The sequence below is a fragment of the Fukomys damarensis genome, unplaced genomic scaffold (assembly GCF_012274545.1).
Source record: "Fukomys damarensis isolate Sample0158 unplaced genomic scaffold, DMR_v1.0_HiC HiC_scaffold_22, whole genome shotgun sequence".
Taxonomy (NCBI): Eukaryota; Metazoa; Chordata; class Mammalia; order Rodentia; family Bathyergidae; genus Fukomys; species Fukomys damarensis.
Genome location: NW_022900934.1, coordinates 23,566,864 through 23,587,181, shown reverse-complemented (window position 1 = coordinate 23,587,181; position 20,318 = coordinate 23,566,864). Strand labels below are relative to the sequence as shown.

The 20,318-nt window shown below is 49.9% G+C and overlaps 2 protein-coding genes and 1 long non-coding RNA gene across 7 annotated transcripts; 1 reads left to right on the top strand and 2 right to left on the bottom strand.

Moving 5' to 3' along the window:
* Nucleotides 1-2,977: 2,977 nt before the first annotated feature.
* Nucleotides 2,978-10,428, bottom strand: Eif6 (eukaryotic translation initiation factor 6). The gene is made up of 7 exons (XM_010639944.2): nucleotides 10,359-10,428; nucleotides 10,005-10,227; nucleotides 9,833-9,918; nucleotides 7,409-7,584; nucleotides 6,735-6,911; nucleotides 6,364-6,545; nucleotides 2,978-3,066 (listed from the first exon to the last, which is right to left on the bottom strand). The coding sequence occupies exons 2-7, from the start codon at nucleotides 10,109-10,111 to the stop codon at nucleotides 3,057-3,059; spliced, it is 738 nt and encodes a 245-aa protein (XP_010638246.1). The 5' UTR covers nucleotides 10,112-10,227; nucleotides 10,359-10,428; the 3' UTR covers nucleotides 2,978-3,056.
* Nucleotides 9,918-20,318, top strand: LOC104873336. 5 transcript variants are annotated; one of them, XR_004518449.1, is made up of 5 exons: nucleotides 9,918-10,052; nucleotides 10,408-10,702; nucleotides 14,499-14,581; nucleotides 16,808-17,355; nucleotides 19,683-20,318. It is a non-coding gene; the product is annotated as an uncharacterized LOC104873336 (long non-coding RNA). The 5 variants fall into 5 exon arrangements; XR_004518448.1 differs by lacking the exon at nucleotides 19,683-20,318 and having other exon boundaries at nucleotides 10,408-10,685; nucleotides 16,808-18,059; XR_004518446.1 differs by lacking the exon at nucleotides 19,683-20,318 and having other exon boundaries at nucleotides 16,808-18,059.
* Nucleotides 12,564-17,455, bottom strand: Fam83c (family with sequence similarity 83 member C). Its single transcript, XM_010639943.3, has 4 exons — nucleotides 16,949-17,455; nucleotides 14,814-14,981; nucleotides 14,493-14,617; nucleotides 12,564-13,998 (listed from the first exon to the last, which is right to left on the bottom strand). The coding sequence occupies exons 1-4, from the start codon at nucleotides 17,453-17,455 to the stop codon at nucleotides 12,564-12,566; spliced, it is 2,235 nt and encodes a 744-aa protein (XP_010638245.1).

The window sequence follows — 20,318 nt, the reverse complement described above, 5'->3', positions numbered from 1 at the left end:
TGATAGGGTTACAGTGTATTCCACATGCTTTCTTAGCTTGTGATCCTAAGGTAGTCCATGGTATGCACTGAAAGCAGGTATTTAAGTAGTCATTTAACCAATTATATATTTAGTACATTCAACTAAATTTGTGAGTTATCAGTGTTTGGGTTTAGCACAGGGACTTATGTATACTTACTGCATGTGCAGTTAGTTTGTGGGTTTGTACCGTACCCTATCAGTGTGCAGTGTATATTGTATGAGTATTAGGGGCATCTCTGTAGTGTATTTTGCATGCATGGGGACATGGTATCAATGCCAAACATCATGTTTATTTAAAAACCATAATCTTTCGAGCAAGAGAACACAGGTCTGGCCAAGGTCTGTATTCTGCCATTTTATTTGCACCTGCTAACAACTAAGTCAGCCAAATTCCCTGGGCTTCAACTCCCACCTTTGTAAAGTAGGGGGTATAATACTTATTAACCCATAAGTATACACCAACAAGAGGTCCACCTTGTAGGATGTTGTGAGGATGAGAAAAAAATAACCGGTATGAAGTGTCTAGAACAGTGGCATAGACTAGGCACTCAATAAATCAGTATTTTATTTTGTGTAAGGATCTTGAGACCAGCATGTCTGACCTGGGTGTTTTGATTGGTTTGGTTTTTTGAGACAGGGTGTCACTATGTAGTTGAGACTGACCTGGAACTATGTATATGTAGCCCAGGTTGGTCTCGAACTCACAGTGATCTTCATGCCTCAGCCTTCCCAAGTGCTGGGATTACAGGTGTGCACCACCATGCCTGGCTCTGACCTGGTTTTCTTGATGCCACCCTTCCCCATCCATTTCCATTCTCATGATCAAAGCCCAAGGTCTGGACCTGAGCAAGTCAAGTCTCAGTAGATGATCTGTCCCTACTGGGAGCAGGCTAGGACCCCTAGCAAGTTCAGAGCATCTTGAATTTGAACTTGATGATGAGGTCTTTGCTGTGGCCCAGGATCAGCCATTTCTTGTCCCCAAACAGGTCATTGATTTCATGCTGATGGCCAATAGTGCAGCCCCTGGGGACTGGAGGTTCAGGTCCCTGCCTGGCCCCTGAAGTTGGTGGTAACTGGTGATGAGGTCCAGCTTGCTGTAGCCCAGCAGTCAGCCGCTTCTCATCTCCATAGCCCTCTCCATCCCCAAGAGCAGAATTTGTCAAGACCACTGGGCCCCGCACCTCACTTGGGAATGGGCCATCTTGAAGCTCAGCTGGCTGCGACCCAGGGTCCATCTTCACTCATCTAGACCCTACTGCTTGCCAGGCCCCGTCTTGTTCTAACCTCACTTCAGACAGCTGAGCCACCTGTGGGATCAGGCTGATCAAGCAAGATTACTCTGCTGGGTGTGATAAACCCTGCAGAGATCTATCCCTCAGGCCACAAGGATACTAGTGATTTTCTAAAGAATGTGTTCACCCAATACTGTCCCAGCACCCCAGGGCTGGGACCCCAAGGTTTTATTTCAGTACAATCTAGACTCATGGCATTGTCCTCACTCTCCCATGAGTTCACTGCTGACCTAAGTTCTGGTGACAACAGCCCTGGAGGCCAAGCCAGGACCTACCCATCTTCCTTAGGTCAAGAGGACAAGAATGCCCAATGGATTGGATTCTCATCCTCTGAAGGCCAGAGAAGACCAAGACAGAAGTGGGGTTCTGGGAAGAAAGGAACCCTTAACTGTTGCAACCACTGTGGAAATCAATATGGAGATACCTCAAACAACTAGGATTAGAAGTCCCATTTGACCTAGCTATTCTTCTGCTGGGTATCTTCCCAAAAGAATTAAAAGAATCATACCACATTGATATATGCGCACCCATGTTTATAGCTGCACCGTTTGTAACAGCTAAAACTTGGAAACAACCCAATTACGCATCAACTAGACACTGGATAAAGAAGATGTGTTTTTTAATTAAAAAATTCAGCCATAAAGAACAAGAAACTAGAGACATTCATAGTAAGTGAATGCACACTGAGGCCATACTCCTAACTGAAATACAGAATTTCTTTTTTTTTGGTAGCAGGGATCGAACTTGGGACCTTATGCTTATGAGGCAGGCAGCAAAACCACTGAGCTAAATGCCCGGCCCTTAACTGAAAATAATAAGACACACCTGTGTAAACACCAAATAGTTTCTCTGGTATGAAAAACTAAAAATGTAAAGATCAAAATGTAAAGTTGATAGTAATAGGAAGAAAAGGTCTAAAAAAGTAGGGGAAGTGGGAGGGGTAGGGGAAAGGTAAGATGGCAAAAGAAAAAATATGAGAAAAGGAAAAACATGGAAACAATATCTTTGTAAACAGGGAAGGGTAGAGGAGTGAAGGGAGGGTTGGGGAATGGGAAAAAAATAAGAACCAAGATATCATGTAAAGGTACAAGATCCCAATAATGAATGTAACCTTATTGTATTGTTTTTTTGTTTGTTTAGTACCAGGAATGAAACTTGGGTCCTTGCGCTTGAAAGGCAGGAGGCGGAACCACTGAGCTAAATCCCCGGCCTAACTGTATTGTATACCTAAAATGTACCAATAAACTAAAAAATTTAAATTTAAAAAATGACCAACTGGAACTCAGAGAGAAAAAAAAAAAGACAGAAGGTGAGTAGAAAATGTGAAAACACAGAATAGTGCTTCTTCCTTTTGCCATGGGATAAAGCCTTCTATTGATAATGACAGAGAACACTGTGTTGTATGTCTCTCCCCTTCAGCCTTCCCAGAATGCTTGAGGCGGGGAGAGGGTGTTGCACAGGCTGAGGCCCACAAGACAGCACACTCAGAATGGTCAGAGGCAGGTGCCCTTTAATGGGGACACCAGAACAGCAGAATCCTCATCCAGGAGCCACAGCACAGGAGGGTGTTTGCAGGAACAAAAGATTCAGAAGGTGGCACCGGTGCGGGGCTGGGTGCCTGGCCACTCAACTTCACTGACCCCTCTGCCACACCTTCCTGGCAGCAGCAAGTCCGGACTAGGTAGGTGTGGGGGTAGGAGCCAAAGTCCAAGGCAGGATCCCAGGAGCAGCGTGGAACGTGACTCAGGTGAGGCTGCAGGGAAGAGGAGGGGCAGTGTCAGGACCTGCTTCACAGGGCACACCTCACCTTCCTCTCTTTGTTCTAGCTAAGCCCTGAAGAGTCACACGCAGAGACCCGCCTGGGCCCATCTGCATCCCATGTCACACAGTCTAGTTTGGAGTTCTCAGTGTTTAAAGACTAAGATTAATTCTTCCTGCTCAGATTGGACCCACTTGCTTAACAATTTATTTATTTACTGATCATAAACCAAGTCTCAGACCATCAGAAAAAGGAGCTCACTCCAAGGAAAGGCTGCACCTAGACCATAAGTCGCAACGGGTAGGGCTGGGGCCAGAATTTAGCCTCCATTTCCCAATGTTGCCTTTCAGAACTAACTAAAGAAAAAAAAAAAAAAAAAACCATGAATACTAGACTGAAAAACAAATCTGTTCTGAATATTAAGTAAAAACATTCTTGTTTTTTATCTTTCCATTTTTATTTTTATTGTGAGATACCACCTCACTAAGTTGCCCACACTGGCCATGATCTTGTGACTCTCCTCCCTCAGCCTCTAAGAATACAGGGATTTATAGGCCTGCATCACTGCACCCACTTGAAAACCTTGTTATAAAAAGAAATAATCATATGCGTGATTATAATACTGGAGTACATATTATAATCACCTACCTGCCATTTGTCATATGGTTTTTGTCCTACCTACCTGAGGGTTCATGCACACCGCAAACGAAACAAGTCCACAAATCAAACATGCCAGTGAGTGTTGTTTCTGTTCCAGTACCCATTTCTGTATATTATCTAACTGCCTAGGCGAAGAGGACAGTACCAGAAAAAAGACTGACCACTACTAGGGAATGTAGAAATTATGCCCAACTTCAGCAGCAGTTTCTAAGTTTTACTGTTACATGCAACATTTACTTTAGTATTTGATAGGTATCAACTATCACTTCACTGAAATTTTTCTATTAAAAGGTTGCTTAGACAGTTTTTGTTGTTTCAGTGATAAATTATGTTAAGTACTATCTTCCATACAAGACTCAGTGTTCCAAAAGAACAGGAAATATTACTCATCACCACATCACTATTGCCTGGTGCATAAAGTTACTGAACGACTTGGCATGGCAGGGATGTAGCGCAGTGGTACAGCACTGGCCTAGCACAGGGCAGGCCCAGAGTTCTTTTCTGAGTGCAGCAATGGGAAAAAACCCACAAACTTTCTCGCTCACCACTAGAGGTGGCAGTTAGTGCAGTTTTCAAAATACCCACATCAGAATCACCCAGGGTAGCTTATTTTTTAAAAAATAATAAGACACAAAGCCAGGCACAGTGGCACACATCTATAATCTTGTACCCTGGGAGAGCTGAGGCAGGAGAATCTTAAGTGTGAGCAACTTACCAATTTAGTGAGACCTTCTGTCAAAATAAAAAAGGGCTGGGGATATAGCAACAAAACAAAAGCCCTCACTTGGTCCCATTCCAGACCTGCAGAATCAGAATCTGAGAGTGCATTCAAGGAAGTTACATAAACAAGCATCCCAACATCCGCTAAACTCCAAACCACAGACTAACAGTCAAAATTTCCTATTGTCAGCAAAGTCTTCAGCACTTCGAGAACGCTACCCTTCCCCTTCACCCATCCACTCTGTCCTATCTCTGTGTCTACCTGAGCTGCTTCTCCACATGTCTCTGCATACTCAAATACCTACTCATTCCCTAAAGCCAAATTAAATGATCCTTCCCTTTATGAAACTTTCATGATGTGAGAAATGTCATCCGGGATTCCAAAACCCCCTATCTAAGAACAATCAAGGCACTTTTTATTCTCCTTGGAGACAGCTAGAAGTTATGTGCAGCCACTACATTTTCTTCACTACACTGTGAGCTCCACAGGAGCACGATGTAGGACTTAAATGTCTCACCACCCCACAAGGATCCCTGCCACAGGGATCAACCAGTATCAGGCAAACAAATGAAGAAAAGGGAAGGGAAATTCTACCCATGGGGAATGGAGGGTCTGTTACTTGGTACTTGCTCCACTTTGGGGTTTCTATCCTCTAAAGCAGTGATGGCCAACCTTTTAGATACATGTGTGGTAGGTTCGCCACCACTGCTCTAGAGTCTCTGCTCAGGGTAGGTCAGACTTGATAAAGGGCCTCAATGAAGGATGACAGGGAGGTTGGACTAGCAAGCACCTGCTGCTCTTCCAGAAAAGTTTCTAATGCCTCATACCTTGGCATCTCCAGGGTTAGGGCATCGTGTTTGTTTCAGTTTTTTTTGGGGGGGTACCGGGGATCAGATCGAACTCAGGTCCTTGTGCTTATGAGGTAGACAGTGGAACCACTGAGCTAAATCCCCAGCCCTCATGTTTGTTTTGTTTAACTCACAAATATCCAGACTGTGATTCAGAAGTAACAGTCACACCAACCAACAACTCCCTTAGCATCCAGGGCATTTTGTTTGTTTTTGAGTCAGGGTATGCTATGTAGTTCAGGCTGACGCTCAACTCCCAGCAATCCTCCTGCTTCAGACTCCTACATACTTGGATTACACGTAGGTGACAAAACGCCCAGCATATCCTCAGCATTTTGTACTGCCCTTTCCACCTTCCCTAGCCACAATAGCTCGGTAGTCTTTGAGGTCCTGTGCCACTGGCCAGACATACCACCACACACCAAATTCAAATTTCAAAAGTAGAGGGATTGAATAAGGACAAGCCAAGCATGGTGCTGTATGCTTGTAATCCCAGGACTCTGAAAGGCTGAGGGAAGAGGATCACAAGTTTAAACCCTGCCAGATAAACTTAGCAACTCAGTGAGTTCTGCATCAATATTATAACTAAAATTAAAAGGGCTGCAGATATATCTCAGTACACAGGTCCAGGATTCCAATCTTAGTACTGCAAACAAATTAAAAGAAACAAAAGAACAACAACAACAAAAAGATGGGCCTAGACAGCTAAATCATCAAAGATAAGGAAAAATAAAGCGGGGCCTCATGGCACATAATCCCAGCACTCAGGAGTCTGAGGCAGGAGGATCACTGTGAGTTCGAGACCAGCCTGGGCTACATAGTGAGTTCCAGGTCAGTCTCAACTACATAGGGAGACCCTGTCTTAAAAAACCAAAAACAAAAAAGGAAAAATAGATGCTCAAAAAAATGCTTGCTGGCTCTATCCTGTGACTGCTCGGCAGTGTGTGGATGCACTCCTACATTTGAGCACCACCTACCAGAAGAAACACAACGGACTCCCATGCTAAGAGGCATCTTCTTCCCCACCCTCAAAGGCAAAGTAAGCCGCCCTGTCCCTTGTACCTGTCAATGAGGGAATCCCGCATGCTGGTGGCAATGGTGCTAGGCTGGGCCTCATTCAGCTTGAAGACGCTCTCCACCACCGACAGCTCCGTGCTGGTTGTGTCCAGCCCGCAGAAGGCACACCAGTCATTCACCACCATCCCAGCAGCAATCACCTCACTGCCTCGGTTCACAGTGCCCGCCTGCCAAGACCAGGCTCAGTGTGGGGCACGGCACCAGCAGCGCAAGTCTGCCACCGCCCCAGTGAGGACTCTTCCCAAACCTGCTCCCTGAACCTCAGCCCTGATCCCAAACTAGGGCAGGTGAGTCCAGAGTCCTGGGCAAAGGGATCTGCTTCAGCAGGAGATGGGACAGGACGCAGGGAGTCTTACCACAAGGGGCACCTGGAGAAGAGAGGACAGCTCATCCTGATCCTCAATTGAAGTCTTGGGATGCACCAGCCCTCCCTGATTGCTGAAGACACAGTAACTTCCCACTAGCACCTGTTCAGCCACTGTCTGTCTGAAGACTTCCACCTTGAGCACATCAGCCAGGATTTCTTCTGTCTCCTGTCCATCAAAAATGCTGTCGCTCAGGATGGGTAAGCCAGAGAAACAGGGGCTCTCCGTGCCAGAACTCAGAGCCCTCATTTCTCTGCTACACAGCTATACATGGAAGCCTCACTCAGGGAAAGGACAAGGTAGAGCTTAGCATAGAGCTGGGCCAGCTCTGCAACCCCTCAGCCCCAAGCATGCCCTGAACACTGGGGACTGGCCTCCATGTCAACCTTTTCCCTCTAACACATCCTCCAGTTCAACTGTTAGTCATCTGTCCTGGCCCACGCCTGGGACACACTCCCTGAATCTCCCTAATCCTGAAGGATTAATGGTCTCCCAGCTTGACACTGACCATACCACCGAGGCCCCTGTTACCGCTATTCCTACTGACTGCCTGAAATGCAGAGAAACCACAAGAGGTGATGCTAATGTCAGCCTGTGGCGTGAAAAACGATAGCTAATATCCTAGGCTGGTCCTACGGCTCTTGAGACAAGTTGGGCTACCTTACCCTGTCCAGGTCTGGGTGGACCAAAGCCACGTAGTCATTGCAGGTGGTAACATTGCCCAGGGCCGAGAGCCGCTCCTCCACCCGCCGGATCTGCACTGAGTCTGGCAGGCAGTTGCGAATGTGCTGCAGCTCCTGGTCAGTGGTGTTGTTGGGCAGCAGGAGTCCATGCCTGTTCCCTAGAGAGACCCAAATTAGAGGACAAGGCAAACACAGACCATGACTGAGGAGATGCTTCTGGGACTTCAGGGATCAAGATATAGCCCAGCCCAGCCCAGCCCACCCCAGCCCAATTAATTTTCCAGGACAGCTTGAGGCTCAGACTCCAGCTGTCCAGCGCACTGATCCATTCATCTTACAAGAGTACCAGGTCCCATGGGCAGGCCCAAAATGGCCAGGAATCTATCCCAACAGACCTTACTTACTTACTCACCATCAGATGGTAGGAAAAAGACATGGCCCTTGGCACACTGTGGATCTGTGTGTGTGTGTGTGTGTGTGTGTGTGTGTGTGTGTGCGCGCGCGCGCCCTTTGTAGCAGGGATCAAACTCAGGACCTTGCCATTGTGAAGCAGGCACGTGGCACCACTGAGCTAAATCCCTGGCCCCACACTGTGCATTTTGATACCTAAAAACTACATGTACCTAACGCTAAATACCTATAACAGTGGCTAAAAATTTCAACTCAATGTCACTACCAAATGCTGGCAAAAAAACATGTGGAACAAATGAAACTCATACACTGACAGAGGGAAAAGGTCAACCACTTTCAATAATTGTATAGCATTACCCCCAGATAGTCACATAAACTGTGACTCTACCTAACTTCTACACTATAAAATGGAGAATGCCTAATGTAGAATAACTTGTGGGTATTCTACATCCAATAGAAAATATACACATATTACTGCCAGCACACCTGTAGTCCCAGCACTTGGGAGGCTGAGGGAGGAGAATCACCATGAAGTCAAGGCCAGCCTGGGACACACAGTGAGTTCAAGACGAGCCTGAGGGCTGGGATTTAGCTCAGTAGTTTTGCCACCTGCCTCACAAGCACAATCTCCCAAGTTCTGTCCCCAGTACCAAAAAATGAAAAATCAGCCAGAACTGCATAGCAAGACCCTATCACAAAAAAAAAGAGAGAAAAGAGAAAAGAAAGACATATATTCGTATTTATAGAGAGGCACTATTACTAAGAGACCAAATGGCAAACTGCCCAAAAGAATAAATGGAATCCACTCTGAAATATCCCTACAGAAGCTACTCCATGCCAACAAAACGGAACAAAGTTTAATGACACCTTCAGAACTACAGCTAAAATTCTCTGTGTCCTTGTAAGGCCACAACTCTGAACCTCAGAACTAAGAGCTGCTCTCTTATAATACAAGGGCTAAGCTACATTCACCCTCATTCTCTGAGTTTTCTTCAAATCTCACGGGCATGGATAGAGATCAGGGTGTTGTTTTCCTGTTCTTCGATCAAAGTGTTTGAAATGAATTAGAAAACAAGGTCATAATGTTTAAGATTTTTCTTAATTGAAAGTAAGAAAATAAGACTTCTGTGAACCCAATCGGCAAAGTAAGAAACAAGAGGTGGCACTATCAGGACACAGAGCCACCCTAAAGAAAGGAGGAATGGCCACAGCTGACAGCTATGGCAGATCAGAGCAGAAATGCCAGGCATGGAAATGGGAACTGAGGATTTAAATGTACAAGATAACCCAGCCTCTGAGCCTGTATCATTTCACAGAGGCAGAAATGGATGCTCAGAACCAGGAAGAAGCTTGTCTATACAGTCAGTCGGTGGCAGAAAAGAGACAAAATTAAAATCCTTCTCCACAATAGGTGTGGTACTTGGTGAGTCACCTAGACTCCCTAATCTCATTTCCTCATTAGCCAAATTAAGATACTAATTTCTAATTTTAAAAAAAGACACCGATTTGTACTTCTAGAGAACAAGAGCAAAAGTACTTGTTTCTCGGCCAGGGATGTAGCACAGGGGTACAGCACCTACCTGGCAAGCATGAGGCCCTGAGTTCGATTCCCGTTATCAAAAACAAAAATAAAAACAGAGCGACTTGCCTTTTTCACGTTTACAGTCGCCCTAAGGTGCCCAGGTTGGGATCCAACTTGCCATCCATCCCTCTGCCTCAGCATTCTAAGTAGCTAGGATACAGCCGTGCGACAATGCACCTGATTGTGCTATTTCTTTTGACTGTCATTTGTATTTATTATTCTCAAGAACTCTTGTTCCCCTGACTGCTCTCAGACTGGGTCCTACTCAGCCCCGAGAGATTCCACAGTCCACGGAGATAATGAACGAAGGCCTGGAAACTCCTAGGTCACTCCGCGTCCCCTCCAGGGATACGATTAATAATTAATGGTGCTTGGACTCTCCACTCTCCCTAGGCGTCCTCCACATGCCTTACCCACACACATGCGCCCGATGATGCGGCAGCCAGCGATGGACGCGTGCACCACAGGGATGGTATCGGCGAGCTCGCCCTCAAACACGCTGTAGGGACACAGACTCGGAGGTCACCAGCCCGGACACGCTCAGCCGGAGCTCCCGACCTCGACAACCCTCCCGCTCCGCCGCACCTGTAGAAGTTCTCCGACCCTCCGATGGCCACCAGGCAGTAGGTGTTGGTGAGTTTGGCAAAGCAACCGATCTCACAGTTGTTCTCGAAAGACGCTCGCACCGCCATGACCGAAGCCCGGAGGTTCCCCCACCGCGAACGCAGGCAGGGTCGACGGACGGATCGGCTACCAGTCAGTCGCGGGTCCCGGAGCCTCGTCCCCTCAGAAGCGTCGCGACCCCGCCCTCCGAAATAGGTCAGATTTTTTCGGGTACCGCCCACTGGGCCCCTCCCACTCGGACCCGCGTTCTCAGGCCCCTCCCCTGCCCGCCCGGGTCGGAGCTGACCCTCGCGGCCTCCCTTCACACCAGCTCACCTAGCGACACCAAAGTCCACACGCCTCTCTCTACTTCTCCCCCGCACAGCTTTCCGCTTCCGCCTCGGCCCGCAGAGACTTCCGGGAGAGCCCGGCACGCCAGCCACGCCTGCGCCCCTCTAGCCCCACCCCGGGGAGGGACTCTATGGCTGCAAATACTCTGTCCAGCGCCTCGCCTGGCCCCGCTCGCAGCACGCTCGCCCGCCCGCCCTCATTGGTTCGTTCATTCTTTCGCTCTGGAGCTTTTTGGGAGGTTCAGGCGACTGAGACCTGTGGCTGGTCGGTGTGACACGAGGGAGAGGAGGAGCCAGCGCCTTCTCCCCGAAGGTGGGGTGATGAGAGAGGTACTGACTGAAAGGAAGTAGGCGGCTCAAGGGCGGGTTTAGGGGAGGGGATGGGTCCAGCCCTGCCGCGAGCGCCCCAGTCGGGATGTGGAGCCCAGGCCAGAGTGAAAGGCTGAGGAGTGAGACGTGGGGCCAGAGCTGGGGTGGATGGCGTCACCCGGAGAAGGTGTCCGGGAGGGAGAAGTGAGACCAGATCCCAGGCTGCTGGGTGCTCGGCCATCCCAGCGGAGGAATGCAGGCTGATGACCGAGGATGAATATGAACATGAATGTGAATGACTTAGGTTCTTAGGGAGTGGTTGGAGAGGCAGGGGTCCCTGTTGGGCGAGAATGCGAGGGCTGCTTGTTTCCGTTGTGTGCCTCTCACGCATGCTGTGTCACTCACTCAGCAGCCACCTTCTATCCTCCACCTCTGTCCTTGCTCGCCTGGACAGGATGAACTTGGCCTCCATTTGGTAGAATCTACAAATATCACAGTGAAGGCAGAGGGCACTTGGAGCCCCCACTGCCTAAAGCGTTTTGGGTGGCGTCCACTGTCCTCCATGGCTCTCTCCATCCCCTTAATGGTCCTAAATGGCGTTCTTTTTCAACTCCAACTTGCATATCCATAACCAGGCGTTCCTTGGACACACCACACTGCCATATCTGGTTCTAGCCATGTCTGCCTTTATTCATTTGTATCACATACTCTGTTCCAGAGAGGAAAAAGGCACACAGTTTGTTACAGCCTGTCCTGTAAAGGACACTCAGCAAGATGTGGGTATGTGTGTACCTGGGTATATATGTGCTCTATTTGTCCTCGGCGCGCTTATTCCTCTGTGGTCCTCCCGTTGTATGACTTACTCTACCAAGAATTTTTCTCCTCCCTGTTTCTGAAACCTCTGCATCCTGTAAGGCCTGACTTGACCATCTCAATGACTTATCTTCTGGTTAGCTTTTCATTTGACACAGCCAAATCTTATTCCCCTGTGGAGTACACATTTAATTACATCCTCCAGTGACTGGGTCTGGTTTATCTATCAACTATAGAGCGTGTACACTATAAGACTGGCAACACAGCTCAGGTATAAACAGAAAGTAATTGGTTTGTGCATGCATGTGTGTGTGTGCTTCTGTGTTTTGAGTCATGTTCGTATTTGTAGTTTGTGGACACAGGGGATCTATTGTACACTGCATGTATTTTGGGTAATCATTTTTCCAGCTGACATTTATTCCATAACCTCAACTAAATATCAAGTGTTTGAGTTTATCACAGTGACCTGTGTGTATTTAGTGTATGCATCTGTGGGTGTGCAGTTTATGAGTGTTTATCCTACTCTGTTAATATGCTGATTATGGGCATTTGTGGATCTCTGAGGTGTTTGCATTTTGTGTGAATGAGACACATGAACTGTAGATATCATGTACGATGTGTGCAAAAATTACAGTCTTCAGAACCAGAGACACAGGTCTGGCAGAGGTTTTTACTCCACTTACTTTGACCCACCTCCAATTAAGCCATCCAAACTCCCTGGGCCTCAGCTCCCACATTTATATAAAGGGAGGATATTACCTATCATCCTATAACTATGTACCAACAGGAACTTCATCTTTTAGGATGTTGTGAGTATGATGGATGAGAAGAGTAATTAGTCTGAAGTGCCCAGCATAAAGAGGTACAGTAGGCACTCAATAACTGATTTCCCTTTACTCGTGTGTGTGTGTGTGTGTGTGTGTGTGTGTGTGTGTGTGTGTGTGTGAGATCAGGGAGTATCTTACCTGGATTTCTAAATGCCTCCCATCACTGTGCAGCCCCATTTTTCCACTCCCACCCCAGGGTCCACAACCTGAGCAAATAGAGTCACAGGATGGTGGAAGAAGGACTAGGATTCAAAGCGACTTCGGAGCAACTTGAACTTAGATTTGTTGTACTTAGTGATGAGGTCCAGTTTGCTATGCCCCAAAGTCAGCCGTTTTTCATTCTCAGACAGGTCTTTGCTACCACTATGATGGCCACCACTGGGGCTTCCAGGGAGGACAGGCTCGGGTTCCTTCCTGGCCCCCTGCAGCTGATGGTACTTGGTGATGAGGTCCAGCTTGCTGTGGCCCAGCGTCAGCCGTTTCTCATCCCCAGGGCCTACTCCAGCCATGCGAGCAGTGCTTGGTCTTGGGAGACCACTGGGCCCAGGCCCCTCACTCTTGAATGGGCCAAACTTGGCAATGAGGTCCAGTTGGCTGTGGCCTATTGTCTGTCTTCGCTCGTCTAGACCCTGCTTACCAGGCCTAGATGGGCAGTTGGCTTCAGCAGGCACTCTGGAACTCTTGGCCTTGGGGTCCTGTACCAGGAGGTCCAGCTGGGCATGGCGGTGGTTTGGGGACAGCCTCCTGTCCTCTGGACCTACATCGCCATGTCTGAGGACACCTGACTCAGGGGTAACCCCAGCATCCTGGGTCTGAGGCAGGAGGTCCAGCTGGCTATAGCTCTGGCTCAGGGACAGCCTCCTTTCCTCTGGGGCCTGGTCATCTGGCCGATGGGTGCCTGAGTTAGGGGCAACCCCAGGGTTAGGACCACCCTCTCGGGCTCTAGGGAATGGGGCTAGAAGGTCCAGCTGGCCATAGCTCTGACTCAGAGATGCCTTCTTCTCCTCTGTCATCTCCAAGGCTGTGCCAAGTATCTGGCGACCTCTTGGTGGACTTAGCTCCTGGCTTCCTGGAAGCCCATTCTCTGGGAGCCGGGACAGAACTGGGAATCCCCGGGGAAAGTGGAGGAGAGGGCGGGGCTGGGGGATCAGAGGTGACCCCACTGCCTGAGTCACAGGACTGGGGCTACTGTGGTTGAGGGCAGGGGAAGACTGGGACCATGGGAATGCTCCCAGCTTGCCCAGGTTGGCCCTATAGGGCACATGAGGGGTGCCATGGTTAGGGTCTGACAGCTGTCGATGCAGGGAAGGCTGGCCACCACCTTCATGATGGACAGGGCCTGGGGGTGAGGACCCTATAGCTGTGTCACTACAGCCACCACCTCCTGGTAGAGCGAGGTAGGAAGAGCGGCCCATGAGGGGTGAGCGCTTGATGCTACAGAGACTGGTGCTAGAAGGTGAGGAGCATGCAGGGCTTGTGATGCCAGGCCCAAAGGCCAGGCCCACCGGGGGAGGACGAGGTACCCGGGGAGACAGTGAATCCTCAGTGCCACAAAAGCCTTCCACAGGCTGTGACTCAGCATACAGACAGCGGAACTCCCGGTCAAAGTCTTCCACAATGCGGCCCCTCAGCTGCAGCACCATGCTGGTGTGGGCCTGGCTGCAAAGCCAAGTGAAGCTGGGGGCAGAGGTTCTGGGTCAGGAGTGAAAGATACAGGCCCAGGGACTCAACAGGAATCATAACCAGCAAAGGATGCTGAGAGGTGGACCAAGCCTCCACCCCATGAGGCTCACAGTGTGGGGACAGAGCTCAATCTCCAGTCTGTGCTTGCCCTAGTCCTGCCTAGAGGATTTAGGCATATGACTGCCCTCTTGAGGCCCAAACTGGCCCTCATGTAAAATGGACCAGGAACCAGATTCCTATGGTCCTTCCATTTCCCGTGTGCAGTAGTTACTTTCTATGCCAAGGGCATTCAAGTGATCCTTCCACGAGAGTGGGCTCTTTCTCTGCTGATTTCCTCCCACAGTAGCCAAACCCCTGCAGGGGAACTGGTATATGGCAGGTGCTCAGAATATGTTGGAAGAGATGAATGGATACACAGATGGCAGAAACCGAGATTCCCTTATCAGCCCATGGCACAACCCCAGACTCCTCTCCTGTCACTTGCTCACCTGTAGCTGCCTGCGACCACCTGCTCGCAGTCGATGATGATGAACTTCTCCAGGGCCTGCCCAGTGAAGCGGCGACCTGCCTTGCTGCAGTACGTGTCCCCACATGTGCTCCGCACACGCATGTTCTGGGCCAAGGGTGGAGGAATATTGGGGGGATTGGCCTTAAGAGAGTGGAACTGAAACCATGTCTATACTCTGACCCCAGCTACCAGAACCTGGTTCCCCGTTCCCAAGGACTCCCCCAGTGCTCACTGGCTACCAGATGGCTCTTTTGCCCTGCTGACTTCTCAGCCCTTGTTGCTGCCCTTGGCCCACACTAACCGGCAGGTGACCCCCATTGAGGTCCATCTTGTAGCACATCTCCAGGAAGTGCCTCAGGTGCTCCTCTGCCAGGAGCAGGTAGACAGGGACAGCACGCCTGCTTGAGGTCTCCATGAGGTCACACAGAAGCTCCATGTCGGTGAATACATCCATCACCACAGCCACCACCTGGGGAAGAGGGAAGCTAAGCCTACCTGGGTCACTGTTCACATCCAGACTAACCTGTGTTTCCAAGAAGAGTAGGGGACTGAAAGCCAGGAGGCCAGAGCCTGGGAGAACATTTGAACAGGATGGACTTTTAGTGATGCCTACCTCAGGATTCTTAACCTAAACATGGGGAGATTTGGCTGTTTTTGTGTGCATTGTTCTGTGGACAGAGTATTTATCATACCTGTGTTAGCTGTCTTAGTCCAAAGTCCCACTCTATGTTGAGGCCTGGACCTTCATTCCTAGGCTAGGCCCTGGCCCAGTGACTAGCTATCCGAAGCTCCCCTCTCAAGGGAGGAAATTGAAAGCTAGTTGTTGGATGGTCAGTGCCTTTGCCACGCCTGCTTCAGTTTCCCTACAAAGCTGCAAAAGGCTTGATGTGACACCTTACACTCATGGAACCAAATTTCCTACTCAGTTGCCTGGAGCTTGTGCCTCCCATATAAATTGTTGCCTCAGAGAAGCCCCTGAAATACCAATGGTACGCCCCAGTCCTCCAGCTGCCCCTTCCCACCGCATGTATCTGCTGAGATTGTCTTCTTCAGGGCAGAGGCAAGAGGTAGAAGATACAGAGAGCCCAGCACTGCAGCTCTGGAGCCACACAGACCTAAGTTCAAACCCAGACCCTGCCAGTTCTGAGAAGTAGGGCTCAGGGCAAGTTGCTCACCTCCAGAACCTCAGCTTTCTCATCTGCTAAATGGAGATAATGATAGCTGCATGTCTGAGTTACAGGAAATTAAATGTGAATATGCTAGACAAAACAGAAGCTCAATAAATGTGCCTTTCCTGCTGCCTTCTTAACAAATGAGGACGTTGGCCACAGGGAAGTACTTCCCAAGGTCACTCAAGGAGTTACAGTCCAGCACAAGAACCTGGTTTCTAGCCCAGACCTGGAGGGATCTAAATGGGGGAGAACAGACAAGGTACTGCCAGGTGGGGGTGGGGGGCTAATCCACAGCAGAGGCCTGGCCAGGAGCAAGGGGAACAAGGACAGGCAGGAAAGATCAAAGGCAGATGGTGATGACAACAGAAGCAGCCTCACTAATAACCCTGTTCCTGATGCCAATCGGGCCTGGCTCTCCCCTGCCTGGGGCACAGGCAGACTTGCTGGGAAGGCTAGGGAGGTACTGATAGATCTTGACATCCTCATCTCTGCTGCAAGAGCCTAAACATACCTTAAATCCTTCTGGGAGTCACTGTGTCTATTCCCTTTCTTCTGAGTACGAGCTGGGGGTCCAGGAATGAATCTGCATTGCTGTGTGGTTGGAGTCTCCATGTGTGACCACCCCTATCTGCTCTCCTGATTCTCTTTACCCCAAACCAAGCAACTTCCAGTCCTCCCCATTCCTTGGTGCAGAGCTAAATAAACACCTAGGCCTCAAAACCACTCTTAGGCTCACGAATCAGTGTCCCCCCGCCTTTTTTTAGGCCTAGCAGGAAACAGCACGTCAGGGCAAGGTACAGCTGGGAACAAGAGCCTGAATCAGGGACCCTCTTCTCCTTGACCCTGAAGACTTCTCTGACCAAGTCCCAGCACCTCCTTGGCCTCAGTTTCTTCCTCTAAATCAAAGGGATGGCTCAGATGTTCTCCAAGTTTGGGTTCTTAGTTTGGGGTTCATAAGAGTTTGAGGATCTGGTGAAAGCTATGGACTCCTTTCCAAGAAACATGCATTTTCAGGGGTGTTGTAGAGTCCTAGAAGTCCATGCCCTGTTCTATGCTTTCTATAACATTCTTGATTGCCAAGGGGTTACCAAGGGAAATAAAACAATCTCCATCCTCTTCACAGCTTCCTGTCTCAGAGAAGCCAGAGGTCCTAGTTCCAATTCTGCATCTAAGTTGCTGTGTGACTTGAGCTGCTCCCCCTCCCTCCCTGGATCTCGGTGTATACCTCTGTGAAAGTGAATGTCTGAAGAGATGAAGCCCTTACCTTGCGGGCCTGGCTGAAGAGGAAACGCAGCAAGTCCTTGATGTTCTTGGCCTTGTCCCTCTGGAAGTGGACCACAGCCTGGGTGGGGCTGAAGCCTGTGGCCTGTGGAACCTCAGGCCAGCCCAGGTCCAGGTCTGGAGGGTCTACATCAGAGGCCATGGGGAAGTAGGTGCCTGAGGTGACTTCAGAGAGCAGGCTGAGGCGGTCAGGCCCTGAGGCCTCAGGGCCCTGGGGCTCACTGAGCTCAGGACCCGCTCGCACATGGCTGGTCATGTAGTCCACATCCAGAGCGCTCAGGAAGGGCAGCTCCCGCTCCTCAGAGATGACCTGCAGGTAGGCAGCCTCGCCCCTTTCCAGGAGGGCATCGGTTGCCAGCCTAGCTGCCTCGCTGTGCTGCAGCACCAGAGGTGAGCTCTCCCGCCACCAGGGCCGCTTCAGTTCCTCCACCCGGCCCCGCAGGGGTCCTGCCATTCCCTGAGTCCCTCCAGGCCCTAGGCCTCCAAACATTCCTGGCCACTGGGTGCCTCACCTACCGGCAGGTTCCATTGCCTACACCTGAATTGGCTGCAGCAGGAAGAGGATACTAGCTGCACCGCCTCTCGGCCCTCCCAGTATGAGGCAGGGCCCCCAACTTGTTGCCACCCTAAGTCAGAGCTATGCTCCGCCCCATTGCCCCTGGCCTCTGGAACCTGTCAGGTCAGCCCCACCTGTCTGCCTATGTCAGGACTCGCCTGCCTGGGAAGCGGCAGTGCCAGGCCTTTAGTGCGTGCACACTGCTGCCTCCCTCCCCTTACATTTCAGGAGCGCCACCCCATCCCACCAGGCTCCTAGCAAGTCTCCAACCCTGACCTTCTAGGGACCCATTGAGGTTGGAGACAGGCCGAAGGGGCTGAGCCTGCTCAGGGGCACACACACTCCGTGGTGGTGAATGACTCAGGACACCCAGAGAAAAGACATGGACGCACAAGCAGATACACTTACGGACAGCTGAATGACATGTAGACATGGACCACAGGCTATCATGCCACCACACATATAAAACATTATAGGAATCTTACTTATTTTTAAATTTTATTAATACATGTTTGCAGTACATAATGATTATATTCATCGTGGGGAGGTGGTAATGTACATAACACATTTTAACTCTTTTTACTTCCCCTCTCTTCCTTTTCCCCCTGCCTCCATCTCTTGGTCAGACTACACATTTTCAGTTTTTTTTGGTTTTGTCTTGTTTTTTGAGACAGGATCTCGTTATATAGTTCAGGGTGGCCCTGAACTCATTATGTAACCCGAGCTAGAGTCAAATTCATAGCAGTTCTCCTGTTTCAGCCTCCTGAGTGCTGGGATTACAGGAGTGCACCACTACAGCCAGCCCGAGACAACACATTTTGCTCAAGCCCCACCATGTGAACTGACCCAAAGCACCAATGTAGACACTGGCTATAACCCCAAACATACCACCACGGCTACTGCATGTCTTGGCCCAAATATACACCAGCCGCCAAATAAGAGCGGAATAGAATGTCACGCAAAACTGCCAAGGACATCAACATTGATCTGTCCCCAACCCAGGCCTCTCTCCTTTCAATCCACTCCCCACCATCCCAGTCTTGGAGCTTACAGGCCTCTGCCCCACCCTCATTCAGGCACAGAGCCCATCCATGCTTCACAGATGTGGAATAGGAGCCCTCACCCTGGCCCCAAGAATGGCCTGGAAGTGTTAAAATGCGTGTCCCCCAGATTCCACACACCCCGAGATTCTAAGCCAGACATTGAGGAGGTCAGGCTCAGCGGGGCAGCGGGTGGAGGCCCACCTGTGAGACATGCTATTCCAGAAGCTGTGTTTCCACTACTTAGATTCCAGGGAGACTCTTGGCCCTGGTGGGAGCCAAGAGAGCCTTCCTCTCTCCTCTGTGGCTGGATATTAAATGGTTAGAGTGCCAAAGGTTTCAGACAGGACCCAGTAAGGTGAGAGGCAAACAGGGCAGGCATCTCTGCCCCAACAGAGGCTAAAGTCCCAGCGGTCATGGTCTGTCCTCAGGACAGGGGAGAGGCTTTGTTTTGGAGAAGGGGTCAGCAGGTGGCAGCCGCAGAGGGGGCCCAGGCCAAGCACAAGTGCTCATGGCCTTTCTGCAGGAGAGATGAGGCTTGATGAGGGTGGTAGAGAGCAGAGACTTTAAAACCAGGCCTGGAACCATGTTCAGTACTGACTCCGATGGTGGCTTATCTAGTCTGTGATGGTGTCCACAACACAACTTTGTCATGGTGGGGGGCTTAGAGGGGAGGGGCCCCAGAGGACATTGGGGAGCAATAGGCCAGGAGCAGAAAGTCTGCCAGTCCAGCCCAGCCCAAGTGCAGGGGTAGAAACTGGAGACCAGGCCTTCACAGGAGGCCCTTCCCTGGGGGTGGAGAGGCTGCATGAGTAGCAGGGAGTTGGGTGAACAAAGCCAGGCTGTGGGAGGAGATGAGCTGTGGAGGCAGCAGAGGTGGCAGAGCCCTATTTGGCCGTATCTCCAGATGTGCTTTGAGGGGAGAAGGGAGAACCAGGACCTTATCTGGGTTGGTCAAGTGCTCCCAAGAGGGAGGAAGGCACGTTTGTGTGTACCTGTGAATTGTGTTTCTTTCTAGGGTATATATTTCTATCTCATGGTGCATATTTTTTGGCTCTGTATCTTGTTCATTGTAATAATGGTGAAACGCACATAAAATGTACCGTTTTAACCATTTTTAGGTGTGCTTCAGTGTCATTAAGCACACTCACACTGTTGTGCCGCCCTCATCACCGTTCACTTCTGGGACTCTTCCTCCTGTAAGGCTGAAACTCTACACCCATGAAACAACTCATCATTTCTCCCTCCCTGCCCTGCACCCTGGCAGCCAACACTCCACTTCCTGTCTCTACGAATTTGCTTACTCCAGGAGTCCCGCCAGGGGAATCATACAGCACTTTTCTTTTTGTGACTGGCTTATTTCACTTAGCAGAACATCCTCAAGTTCCCTCCGTGGTGCAGCGTGTTCCGTGGCTACTACTCCACTGTGTTTGGGTACAGTTTGTGTGTAGTACTGGGGCTCTGACGCGGTCTGACAAACTTTCTACCACTGAGCTGTCCCCAGCCCTGTGCATCCTGCACATCGCATATCCCTTCACCCCTTTACGGACCCCGAGCTGCTTCCATTCACCTTGTGGCTGCTGTAAACAATGCTATTGAACGTGGATGTGCAAATTTGGTTCTGTATTTTTTTTTCTTCTTTGGTTCTCTGTTTTTGTGTACTTCCCTCCATACTAAATTCCATTTTTCTATGTTAAGTAAAAAAAATTCCAAGCCAGACATGGTGGCGCACGCCTGTAATCCCAGCACTCAGAGGC